Source organism: Orbicella faveolata, unplaced genomic scaffold, assembly GCF_042242905.1.
Source record: "Orbicella faveolata isolate gen_17 unplaced genomic scaffold, um_ofav_v1 contig_3, whole genome shotgun sequence".
NCBI lineage: Eukaryota > Metazoa > Cnidaria > Anthozoa > Scleractinia > Merulinidae > Orbicella > Orbicella faveolata.
The window spans coordinates 7,153,002-7,166,102 of NW_028301558.1; the positions used below are offsets into that span (position 1 = coordinate 7,153,002).

At 37.4% G+C, this 13,101-nt stretch overlaps 1 protein-coding gene across 3 annotated transcripts in view; it reads right to left on the bottom strand.

Annotated features, from left to right (window-relative positions):
- LOC110039911 (uncharacterized) overlaps nucleotides 1-13,101 on the bottom strand; it is a 32,344-nt gene that overhangs the window by 4,862 nt on the left and 14,381 nt on the right. The window contains exons 1-2 of one of the 3 annotated variants that reach the window (XM_089297732.1): nucleotides 11,657-11,928; nucleotides 4,611-5,145 (exon numbers count right to left, since the gene is read on the bottom strand). In XM_089297732.1, the coding sequence (XP_089153858.1) occupies nucleotides 4,611-5,042 (432 nt within the window). In that variant the 5' untranslated portion in view covers nucleotides 5,043-5,145; nucleotides 11,657-11,928. Of the gene's footprint in view, nucleotides 1-4,610; nucleotides 5,146-5,869; nucleotides 7,472-11,656; nucleotides 11,929-13,101 lie in introns of those variants that run through there. The other 2 variants (XM_020745083.2, XM_089297731.1) reach the window with 2 other exon arrangements.

Here is a 13,101-nt window from a genome sequence, read left to right on the forward strand (position 1 = left end):
TTACTCTCACAGTGCCTCTCTCCACTCAAGTGTATAAATGGGTACCGGCGAACTTAATGCTGGGGGTAACCCTGCGATGGACTAGCATCCCATCCAGGGGGGAGAAGAAATACTCCTAGTCGCTTCATGCTGCAGAAACCGGGATAAGCTCCGGCCTGATGGGCCACTTGGCTCGTGTGCAGACTTTACCGTTACCTTTTTACGGACCGCGCGCTTGGTTAATAACATCATATATTCAGTATTCTTTATTGGTGACCTTCAATGTTTGCACCTGTGTAAACCGTAAAGTTCACAATCTACTCAGATAAAATTTACAATGCATATTCTAATTCAGTGTCATTGAAAATCAGAGCTCAAAGCTCTATATAGAATAACGCCTAGCTAGCGAGCGCTTAAACAATGCTTCAATGTTCAACCGTTGTCTCGCAGGCCGCCCATTGATTCCAATTGCTCTTCAGATGAATATGAGAAACGAATGAAAATTCTCGCGAGTTTCGAAATTGACTCCCCGTCTAAACGAACTTAGATCCCGTTCACACTTCGCTGGAGAAATTTGAAAACGCATCTTTATTTCTACGGTTAGGCCTACCGTCTACACTAATCCGTCACGAAATGGAGCTTAATTTTCAAACACGCTCTTCAAACAGGAGGAATTTGGAAACGCAGGCTTTTCGTTTTCGTGGGGACGAAAAACATTTTGAAAACGGAACATTTCGAAAACGATGGCGTCACGATAATCATGTGAATTCCCTGACTGAGTTTTCCTCAAACACAAATCCAAAATGACCGGTTATTGTTGCGTTTTCAAATTCCTTCGGCGTAGTGTGGACGGAACCTTAATTCAAAATGCCCAAGAGTGATGCGTGCGCGATGCCATTTGCTTCAAGACAAGCAATCATTCAGATGACAATTTCAAAAAAGCACCACACCTTCACGTTTATTATGATGTACAAGATTGCCGGTTTTAGCCTCAATATAATCTGTGGAAAAAACTGTATTCAAGTAAAAGCTACTGATCATCAGGAGCTGTGATCAGTTATTTCATGTGGTACTGTTAATTATACTGTCGAAGGAGGCTCTCGTGTTGAAACACTAGTGATCCTTCGAATGAAAGCTATTGAATAGTACTTTGATGCGGTACCGTTAATTATGTCATGCAAGGCGATTCTACCGTTTTAGTCGGTGCATGTCTCCTCTAGTGAATGCTACGGTGATTACAGAAGTACTTTCTCGTTGTGGCGTTTCTGCTTTTATTTTTTTATATGTTTTTATTTTTTTATTTTTTCAATTTTTTCATATGTAAACGAAATTTTAGAAACTAAAGGTTTACCAAGATGCATATGTGATTTGAAAATAATGAACACGCTCTAATTCCTACTTTCCTGGATAACTTTCTAATACATTAATCAGTTTACAACATCTTTTCATCAACTAATGCTTATGCAACGTATTAGGAACTCCTTATTCGCCTCTTTTAGTGGAAATGATTTATTAACATTCCTCAGTCGGTCTCCCTTGAACCGCTAACAAGTTTTGTTTAGCACTGAAAGGGTTCAAAGTCGGCGGCAAAGTTACAAATAGACGTTTGTGAACAAGAATGAAGTAATTAGGAAGACATGAAGTCCTTGACAGAAACTACTTAAATAACAGATGTAGCTTTAATGAATCTTGTGCCATTTGCCTGTTTTGACCTTCGTTTTAGGCCGCGTTTACACTACGCCGAGGGAATTTGACAATGGAGGTTTCCCTATGAAAACGCATCAAATGCTTTCCGTCCACACCACGCCGGAGGAATTTAAAAACGCAACAATCACCGGTCAGTTTGTATTTGTGTTTGAGCGAAATCTCGGTCGGGGAAATCACATGATTATCGTGACTTCATCGTTTCCGAAAAGCTCGGTTTTCAAAATGTTTTCCGTCCGCACAAAAACGAAAAGCCGTTTTCAAATTCCTTCTGTTTGAAGAGTGTTTTCGAAAAGGCCCTTTTTCGTGACGGATTAGTGTGGACGGTAGGCCTAACCGTAGAAATAAAGCTGCGTCTTCAAATTTCTCCTGTATGGTGTGGACGATGCCTCAACTTCACTCGAGTGAGGTTTGGAGTTTTCTCTGATTCAGAATTGTGTAGAGAACCATATTTCTCTTCAGATTTAGTCACTCGTGTAAATTTTCTCAAAACCTTTCAGTTCCACCCCAGACACCGTGTTAATGGTGAGGTTCATTCATTGCTTAGTATTGTTTATAAATCAATTGTAATTTCCGCAGGATATCTCTCTAACCGCGAAGGATTACTATATCCATAGAGAAGCCATGTTTAGAAAAACACAACCCCAAATGTAATAGTTATTGTCTAATACGCCTGAATGAATATACACGCGCTGTACACGAAAACCCCCGTTGTTTTTGTTGTTGTTTTATCAAAATAAAACGTTTTGCCATTCAAAATGAAAACATTGCTTACCAAGGATAAATGTTTTTAAAACAATTAACTGCAAGAGGAATAACAATATTGAAGCTTAGCGGTATATAACTACAGTTGTACGAATTTTCAAGCAATTTTTGTGGGTATGATCCTTAATTAAGCACATTATTAGAAAATGAGCTCTTTTCTTGTGAATTCAAAAGGAGGAAGTTCATTTAAATAACTGACGTTAGTGATGTGTATTGAAAAACAGGACTAGATATTCGAAACGTTATCAAACGAAGCTTTTAGCATTTTAACAAAAGAGTGCGATTTGTCCTCAGGAAATTTGCAAAACTAATGACCTTATAACGCTGGGAAACTGCGTTAACTCGTGTCACGTTTTCGTATATCTTTGAAACTGGATAAACTTGAAATTGTGCATAGAACATTCTTTTCGGAATTTTGGTTCAATTCAATCTTGAGGGGAAAAAATGACAAGCGCTGTTTAGAAATGTTAAAGGTTATAATCCACATTTTGGCAAGTCAATTTATAAGACAAATTAGATCAAATCCTAACTTTCTATAAGCTACTTGAAAGTATATTGACTGCAAAATACAGTGTTGTTTAGAGAAGGTGATATGTTATTATTGCGAATGACAAATTTAAGTCTTCGAATTTCGAATATCGAAGCCTCTCGCGGGTTTCAATAAATTCACAGTGTGATAATGTAAGATAACGGTGGATATTTTTCGTTTGTTGGTAAACAAGGTGATTGCAAATGGAAATGTCGTTTGAGAAATCTCGCAAGTAATATTTTCGCACTTGAAAAATAAACATGCAGTCCTTCTAAATTTCCTGGCACTTTAAATCTGTTCGCATCTTTCACAAAATCTAAAGAAAACCAAATAGACGTTATGTTGTCCTTAAATATTTTGTTAATATATTCAAATTACTTACCAGGTAAGGACTTGCGATTGAAATTAAAAAGCACAGTTGTGCGGAAATGCAGAGCCGGCACTGGAGATAATTTCAAAGATTCAGTTATTTGTTTTCAAAAGGACTCATGTTATGAGCTGAGCTCAAACAATGCTCGTTGTTTCATCTGGGAGATCCGAATCAAGATTCATCTAAACAAATATCCCGTAATTTTTGATGTTTATTACTTCATATTATAACTATAAACGACAGGCAAAAGGGGTTGTTTAGAGATCCAATTTAGATCAATTGATGTAAAAAGCCGCTTTCTTTCTCTTCTATCTGATCAAGCTTAATTATGATTCAAGACGAGCCTATCCGGCCAGAGAAGAAAGAGTGTTATGTTACAATATATAATTTCGATGTGTTTGTTTTTCTTTTCTCTCACTATATAGTATACACAGCACTAATCCTGCGAAGGATGGTTTTATTTTCAACTGTGGAGAGTATTAATGAATATTTATGCATGAAAATAAATTATATCATCTTTCCCTAAGACCTATGCACCGTGAATTTCGATATTCGTGCTCGAGAAACTCGGGAAAAACGACATCTTCTAATGTATTACATAATATGACGGAAATATCCGAAATTTGCCCACTTTTTTTATTGTTATTGAAATGAGAGTTATTTGAAGAGGACCTTTTTGTGAAGGTTGAGGTTAATTCTTATTTGACAGGTGCTGTAATATAGCTTTGCCGAAGACAAACTTCATTGTAAAATCAGCGAAGATAGTGAATACTCATTGGCACAAAACGTTGTCTCTTTCCTTGCTTTCATTTCGAGTAATAATCATTCGAAAGAAATGGGTTTCGTGTATTCCTGCAAAAAAGTTAATCACAATTCACATCAATAATATTTTACGTTTTGAAATATAACACAAAAGATTTAAATGCGAGGTGAATAAGTCTTGACCAAAGTAAAATGACTAAGTGAGAACAAAACGTCCTCGGAGACGTGAATATTGTGACCAGAGAGAAGGTAAAGTTAAGGCGACACTTGTTAGTGTCGAAATCGTGCAGTCCGGAAATTCTAAATCATTGGCGAAACGACTGAGAAACGCTGATGAGCAAAATATAAAATAAGAGATGACAAACTCGTAAGGGAAGTCAACGGACTTGATTTTTCATTTATGCATGCAGTGATTTTTGAAGCGCGCTGCGCGCATCAGATCAAGTTTAAAGTATGTCGGAGTTATATAAAGATGAATAAATCGATGTTGTAGATACTCACCGTCGTGATGGTACGAGCTTTTTCCAGCGTCTCGGAAAAATTCCCATCCACGTTCAAGATCTCCAGACCATCCTCGAGCCATGGGAGTGTATCCCTAATCAGCACGTACGTTCCCGAGCTGAAGGAAACGAAGAACAGTCCTATGGCTGTAGCCCACGCCCAACCGAATATGTGCGCCGCTTCGTAAAAATCCAGCGAGAAATGGCATACTAGATTACAGATCCAAAGCACCAGGCCGAAGGTACCCAACTTTCGATGGTGCTTATTTCGATGTCCTATAAATGCCGTCATAAGATGCACCGGCCGTAGTATTTTGTCCACAATTTCGCGGTTCAGTACCACGGTCCGCGGCGCATTTCTGTCGGAAAACGCCATTTTCTTCAGCGACCTAAAGTAACGCACTATTGTGCTAAGTCTGGACTTTTCCGCCATGATGCAAGCGGGAAATCAGCTCCCCTTCTGTCGCAGGTGAATGAACCTTTTCTAGAAATTCTAATTGATGAAAGCAGCAGGAACTGGTGTGAAGTCATTTGCCCTGCAAATAACAAGCAAATTAAGGCTCGTTTTAAGTAAAACCCTCTTGCGATACCCGCCAACAGACGGATGAAGTTGTTTGTCGCATGCGATGTACGCACGTCTTCCTCGCGTCCCGTTCGCGGCTTGTCAGTCAATAAAATCTCACTTCCAGTCTACAGGTGAACAAATAGAGCCACTAACGAACAGACAGTTTAAATCGTGCTCTCTATTATGATGTTACTTTCGAATAGGGGACTTACGAATATCTATTCAAGGGTTGCCAGGCATCTAAAACTGGCCTTAAACATGCTTGTGTCCGAATTTTCGCCGAACTAATGGCTTATCAGTGAAACTGATTTGAATATTTCGTGTTGTCCACATCTTATCTTTCCTCTCGTTAGAGAAGAGACCCTCGAGAAACGAAAACAGCAATTTAACATTGTCAAACAAACCAAGATCATTTGCTGAGTGTTTACCACACGAGGCTCTTGTGTAAAAACCTCAATTCGTTTGCTGTTGTTTGCATGTATTACGTTTTCACGTTTCTTTTCAACGAAAGCGAAACGCATGCGGTTTGCACGTCAAATTTAAAGAAACATGTTCCTTCAATTTGAAGTTTTTAGATTTTTGTTGCCGCAGTTTTCTCACATTTAATCGCATTTGAATTTGCATGTAGTCGGCCGTCAAGAACTAAGATAACGTACTTTTCACATGCAGATATATACAGTATCATTATTTCCTACCTTGTTATCAAGCAAACCAGGCGTTAGAATACTCTTGACGTGAAATGATACTCTCTAGATTGGAATTCACTCGACAAAAAAAAAAGAACGTTTTCCTCCGCTACGCAGCGAACGCAATACTGCTCAATAACAGGCCTTTTTGCATCCTTCATAGAGATTCGACTCATTTGAATTCCATAATGAAATGAAATTAAAACAGAAGGGACCGTGAATTAGGAATCCCCTACAGGGCATTGTGTATGAAAAAGTGCAGTGATGTTTCCCTTCGTTAAATTTGCTCGCAGCGGCCAATTCTCCGGTACCCTGGGATCGCTTCCTGAACTGAGCTAGCCCTCGCGGAAAAAATAAGGTCGTGTTGTGTTGTTACAACTTTCCTCAGCATTGCTCCCAAATTATTCAAGTACCATTTACCAGATATATATATTACCTCAAGAACGTTCTGCTCGGATGTCCCTCACACATATTGTAGTGTTTTGATGTCAAAATGAAAAACAAAGTCAAAATGTCTAGTCGAACATCGTCAAAAGAGGCCTCAAAAGGATAGTGGGTCGATGATGTCATAACGAGATTGTCTTTATTCCGATTGGCCAATCTTTCTTAATTTTTGGTTGAATCGATAGTATTAGGTTTTTTTTATTTATTGATGAACTGGGGATTTAGTTCTTGTCTTCTTATTTTGCTTCATTATTTTTGCGTTTTTAGCGCATTTCACGCTTAAATGTGACCTGTTAATGACGCCATTGACTCAACGCAGCTGTTTTCATCAACAATGACTTTTACTCCGGTTTTGTCACCACTTGAAGTGAAACCCTTCGAACCTTATTGTGCCCAGCGCGTTGTCAGAAGAACAGAAATTACGCGTTTGTTTACGTTGGTTACTAGAAAATACACACTACTTCTTTGTCGATCATCAACAAACCCGTTCCTTTCTTTTGAGAATGAGATACAAACGACAAATAAAACTGAAACTGCGGCTATACCTTGCACCTAATCTGTCTCAAGCATTTTGGCTCAAGTCCTTATTTTTTTCTTCGCTGAAAGCAATTGCGTAGAGCTTCAATAGAAGATATGTATTTCAATTGTGATCTGTTCAAGTTTTGGAAGTCTTGTCATGGTCTTTATGGTTACCATGACAACAGAAGACACCTGAAATTATACGATTCAAAAGTGTTCTATCGTTTCAGTGATAAAAAAGGTTTTTTTTTTCCGTTAGCAAAAAGTTAGATTCCCCGAGTATGAAAATTTTGAAGTCGATTTAAATAGTATAACCTTTTGACAAGCAACATAAGCAGAAGTGAGACGAAACTAAGGGGAAAAAATTTACCCGCGTAATTATGGCCCAAATATTAAATTAAAAGTCGCTCGAAGAGCCAAACAAAGGAGTCAAGTGATTAGTCCCCATAACTTGAAAGGTAATCACTGGTAAGGCGTTACTCAAGTTCTTCATAAATAACTTTTATAGAAAATCAATAACAGGCTCGCTAATTTTGATGAATGTTTACTTAAATCATGCTTGAAGACTGGGCAGGTGTTAGGGAAACAAGGCTGAGGTTGAGAACGTAAATAAAGGCAAACAATTTTGAGATTAAAAAGCTATTTCGACACAAAAAAATATGGAAAGTTTTCCATTAACCTCTCTTGATCAGATATATTAGATGGCGAATTTATTTTGCATTTGTTCCTCTTTTTGTGAAATGGCAGTTAAATTTTCGTGCCCAATAACGCTGTACTGTGCGTCAAGACGGCAGGAGAAGAAAGTAAATAAACAAAATTATCCACCAACTTTGGGGCATTTTCTTGGTATAATTAAACTAACAAATCCTAAAACCTTTTTTATAAGAAATTTCGAAAGAAATCTATGTTAAGGCCATCAGTTGGGAGCCAGTTTTGATCTGAATGGACGATAGACAGAAAGTATTTAGTTGTACGAAAACGTGCCTAAAGTAACAACCCCTGAAAAAGCACGCCTCGCAAGACACGATAAAGGATAAGAGAGTTATGACTCATTACTAAGGGATCCCTTTGAAGTTATTTTTAGATATGGTACCCAGTTCTTCCGCGGGTTACCACGAGCGTTGCGTGGATGTTTTCGTGGAAGATGAAAATGCGTGTAAAGCCACTTGGGATGCCCACGTGAGTAGAGTTTCCCGTCATAGGATTGGCTAATTTTATACTCTCCCGGGATTTCGCGCGCCTGCTAACTTGTGAGGGATTATTGAAGGACTAAGGCCTACATGTGTATGGTTGCTATTTCTCTTACACTTCATTCCCACTTGATGAGGTAAAATTGAGATCTACGCTTCAGCACGACGATAGCGACAGCTCTTCAACTAACGTCTAGGGGCGCATTAACAAAAAAACAGTTAGCTTATCTTGCCACGGGACAGCAAAATTGCAATAAGGCAGGCTGAACTAAACATTGCCAAGTATCAGCTTTACGAAAAAGCAAATTAAGCTTTGTTACGCCAGAAGCAAGAAAACCATTAAGCGAGTGGCTAAAAGAGGAATGCAGCCTGAGAGAATTAGCACAGAAGTTGTACTGACTGGATTGTTCAGAGACTATCAACTCTAGCTAACCATAGTTAGTAGAAGGGAAACGCTATTCTAAAATAAAAGTTCCCCCAAATGGTTGACTGTGAGCTAACCTAGGAATGAAAGTCACAAATTTCTTTGAGACAAACACGTTTCACACATCTAATTTCTTGGTTGAGTTCGAGATTAGTCTAAGTCAAAACGGACGGTCGAAAGCTATAAGAAGAAAGTATCACTGAAAAAATAAATTCATACAAATCTCTATGATTCCAAAGGAATACTGCTGGCTCAAACTTAATTCCAAATTTACTGTTATCTGGCAGTTTTCGCGCCCCCACTTCGAAACGCCCGATAAATAATACAGTTAAGACATTACATTGCTACACTGTCAATGCATTGGACAACACTTTCTTAGCAGGAAGCGCTGTTCTAAAAATTAAAAGATTCCGCAAATGGTTGCATGCATGACTCCCGGATGTAGCCAATATGGACGCTGCATGTTATGGGCTCCTGTGTTGTGGTATTGACTCGATCGTGCGGTGCCATAAGCCTTAAAAGTTATTTTTGAACAACATATGTTGCTCCTCGTCAAATTAAACTCAGAATTCACGCGTGAAGCATGAGAAGAGGCCAAAGCAACGTTAGCATTGTTTTTGTTTTTTGGTAACTGCGAGGAAAAAGACTATTATCATGTCATTTCGGCAGGCCAGCTCAGTTTTGACTGCCGCTGGTACCGCGCGCAACCACCGTATGCAAGGATTACATCATTTTATACCTTTTTTTTACGTTATTGGTACTTTAATTACAATCGAAAAGCGGTATTATAGTTGAATTTGTATCAAATTTTTATCAATTTTTGTATCAATTTTTATCATTAAAATCCAGTGACTTTTGTCTCGCACAGATCCGCACAGTTTGGAACTGGGTGCAACAGTCCTGTAGTTAACGATGATTCCCTTTGAGAACGTTTTTCCGGCGGCCATATTGGTATTCAGAAAAAGAAGTTTTTAAATACGAAAAGAACTCATTTCCTACAGGAAATAAATTCCATTGTTCAGGAACGCTAATATGCATATGTCGCCATGACGTCATGAGAAATCGCTCGAAGAAACAAAGCTGTTTCGCAATCCAAGCAAATGTGACAATTCTGCGAAACGTGCGTGGTGAAACTCTCGTATCCTTTGTTTTGTAACAATATCAAGGCTCAAAATAGCAAATTTAAAGAATATGTTTAGAATATACACAAAGCCGAAATTTTCTTAAGAGCATTTTTGCGAGTTGATAGAAAATAAATTACAATCAAATCGCAATGTTTTTTTAATGAAATATATTTTACTTATGAAAACTATGGTAATAAGGGTAAATAAGGTAAAGAGATAAAGCACGTAGGCAAAGTAACACGATACAGACAGCGTAAAGTTTAATTCGATAATTCAATTCCTAGTCACATCCATTTAATTTTACTGAAATACATGCACTATATTCTGCAATCTGAGAATATACACATGAATATTTTCAGCCTACAGTTAAAGTTGGCGGAAAAATAGTAATATTTAGCCTGGGCATAAAAAATCATACATTCTTAAAAAGAGAAAAGACTGTATCTTCTTTCTTGGAAGACAAATTGAAAAGACAAATAAAATTCACAAAACTGCATGGCAACATAAAGCAGTTGGCACGAATAAGCAAAGTTAACTCCAATATAGGTCATTCTCGCCATGAAATATTACATTGCCGGACACAAAAATTGCAATTCAATTTTGCCCGCATTTGTTTTCAAAGAATACATCGTTCAATGATGTCAAAAAAAAACAAGAAATGACTTGCAGTTATAACGAACTCATCTTTTTTTTTTTTTTTTTTTTTTTTCTACTACTGCTGATTTTGATTTTAGACAGGTTACATTTGCGTGAATTTCATTTTAAAACTTGATAACCGGTATACCTTCTTTACAGGAAACTTACAGACTTTCTATGGTGAGTTTTGACAAATAGGTATCCATTTTTTTGAACTAAACTTTTCAAGTTTACTCGCTGACAAGCGGCCCGATATTGGAGGGAGTTAATATTCTTTCCTCGCGAACGTTGCACTGCATGTAAGAATACTTTTTATTGGAGGAATTGTAATTCTTCGGAAAATACTGCACGTGAGCACAGTGCAGTGTAAAAACAATGTACTTTTTGTCATATTGGCAGTAAATAAATATGTACACGTGTTTGTGTTAATTAAATTAGAAAGCGTAAAGCGATGACATGATGAAATCCAAAATGAAAGCCTTTTCTGGACAGATCAGTATTTCGACCTGGCTGGGTCTCGTCAACGCCATGCTAATATGAGACTCAACAAGGCGGACACAGCTGTCCATGCTTTCATATTGGCCTTCAGTTTGGACTCTCTATCATGTTTTTGCCGTGTTAGTTTTCTACTTGGTATCGGCCTTGCTTAATTGACATTCTATTTCTATTGTTGGCTGATCAGATCATTTACAGGCCCTACGTATACCAGCAGCATTTTTGTTTGCGATCCCTTGCCATATTTGTATTTAGTTTGTTGACAGCATACACAAAGTGCATCACTTTACTTAATATTCACTGCGAATAGTTAAATATTGTCAATGCGTCTAGTGAATACAACAGAGGCCAAAGTGGAGAATTTGGAAGATGTATGCATTGAAGTTTTGATAAACGACGAGATGTCGAACTTTATTTTCGCTTTTAAAAGGACGGAAATTTTAAGCCACTTTTTTTTTTAGATGAAATTAAAAGGCCAATCAAAATTAAGAAATTCATACCAGTGTAAACGGATGTTGAGCATTAATGTACGTAGTGAGGTCTAGAAAAGCTGCTAATAGATGCACAAAAGATAAGGTGTTTGCAGCTTTCCTCTTCGCACTAAATGTCGTGACTGCGCTGCCTTTTTGCTGCACAAAATGAAAAACACGTTGGTTTTTTTTTACGATAGAACGGGTCCGTACATTGCGCGGCGAAAAAAATAAATAAATAGATAATATAAAACAATTGAAATATCCCTATTGGCCAACCGACTACGTTATAAAAGCTGCAACTTTGTGCAAGGCTAGGGGCTCTCCAGCAAATAAAATAATATATCATATCACGTTTTTATCAGTGGATTCAACACCGTAAGAATTATTCTAAAACTGCTCATTCGCTAAGTCTTCTCTTACTATCGACATCGCTGTGTAATACTGAAAGGTTTTCTTTTCTTACATTTGCAATTCAACTGACATTAACTTACCTTTTGAAGACATTGTATTTCGATTCCTTTTGATATGAGTTCCAACTTTTGCTAGCACAGTTTTCCAAGAATACTCACTTCTTTAAACTGGCCTATAGTACGTCTCTCTAAATTAGGTTTCTTCAGCCAGGTTTCATCGAGTTAAGGAGTCAAATTTACCACTGGTCTGGGCATGAAAAGAGACGTTTCTTACAAAGCGGCTCGAGATCGTGACTTTTAGCAATTATTTGTGGAAGCGATGCTTATCAGCTGATTCTCAGCCAATCAGACGCGAGATGAACGACAGAAATAAGCACAACTGAACAGAGTGAAATCCCTCGACAAAACATAACTAAGTGTTTGCCATAATACATTCTCTGTTTTACCCGCGGGTCTTTAAAATATAATATTATATGATTTTCGTTATTAACTACGAACTAAATATAATTGTGAGAGATTTGAGAGACCTTGACTTCTGCGTGTTTTGTTTAAAGTGCGTGATTACGGTAATCATAGTTTCTTTGGGAAAGTGCTCGAAATTCTGCCATTTGTCGTGAAAGGTAAATAAAAAGGAACAATAAGACTTTAAGTAAGTCACCAAAATTGACATTATACAAAATTAGGTGCAAATGAACAATTCTGCACCGGGCCCGATATTTTACGTCGCTGAAATTACGAATATGGAACACTGTTAAAAATTAAACGAACAGAGGAACTTTGAACAATGCTTTGTTTTTTTCTCCTGTTCTGTAAAACATTTTACTCCCATAGTCTGCAAGCCGAATATTAATCAAGATTTTTACCATGCGTTCGTCTGTCGAGTTACTTACTTACAATGATTATAATTATGAAAACCGACACTGGGTACTTCACAGGTTCAAAACGACCTGTAATTGTTTCCATTCGTTGGTTTTGTTGTTTGGTAGAGTTTGCTGTCTTCTTTTGTTCCTCGTGAACTCGGGTAAAGTCTTTTTATCTTCTTCAGTCAAAATAGGCAAATTGCAAGGGGCTTCTGTTTAATGTTTCACGTCTTTTTCTTCTTCTGAACATAACATGAGATTAACGTGTATTACACCATTGTATGAAAAGTATCAACTAACCACTAAAGAGCGTTTATTTCTACCATGGTCTAATACCTCATATTATCATTTTCGTGACAGCGAAGTAGAAAATTATGATTTGAATTTATGAATACTGCACTGGGTGCATTCAGCTGCTTTAAAAGGGAATGGGAAATTGACAGTTATCGATAAAAAGTGTTTTGTTTTGTTTTTGTTTTGTTTTTTGTTTTTTTACTTGAATTAATTTGAACTGAAAGCATTTTAATGTGTAATGCAACAGCGAAACATTTCATTTCAGAAAATTAATCTCAAATTAAAATCGTCTAAATATTGTCAATTGTAAAACGGACTTGAATCATATCGCAGGCGCAGGTAAAGTAAAAAACTTAAATATGTTCGAGAGTT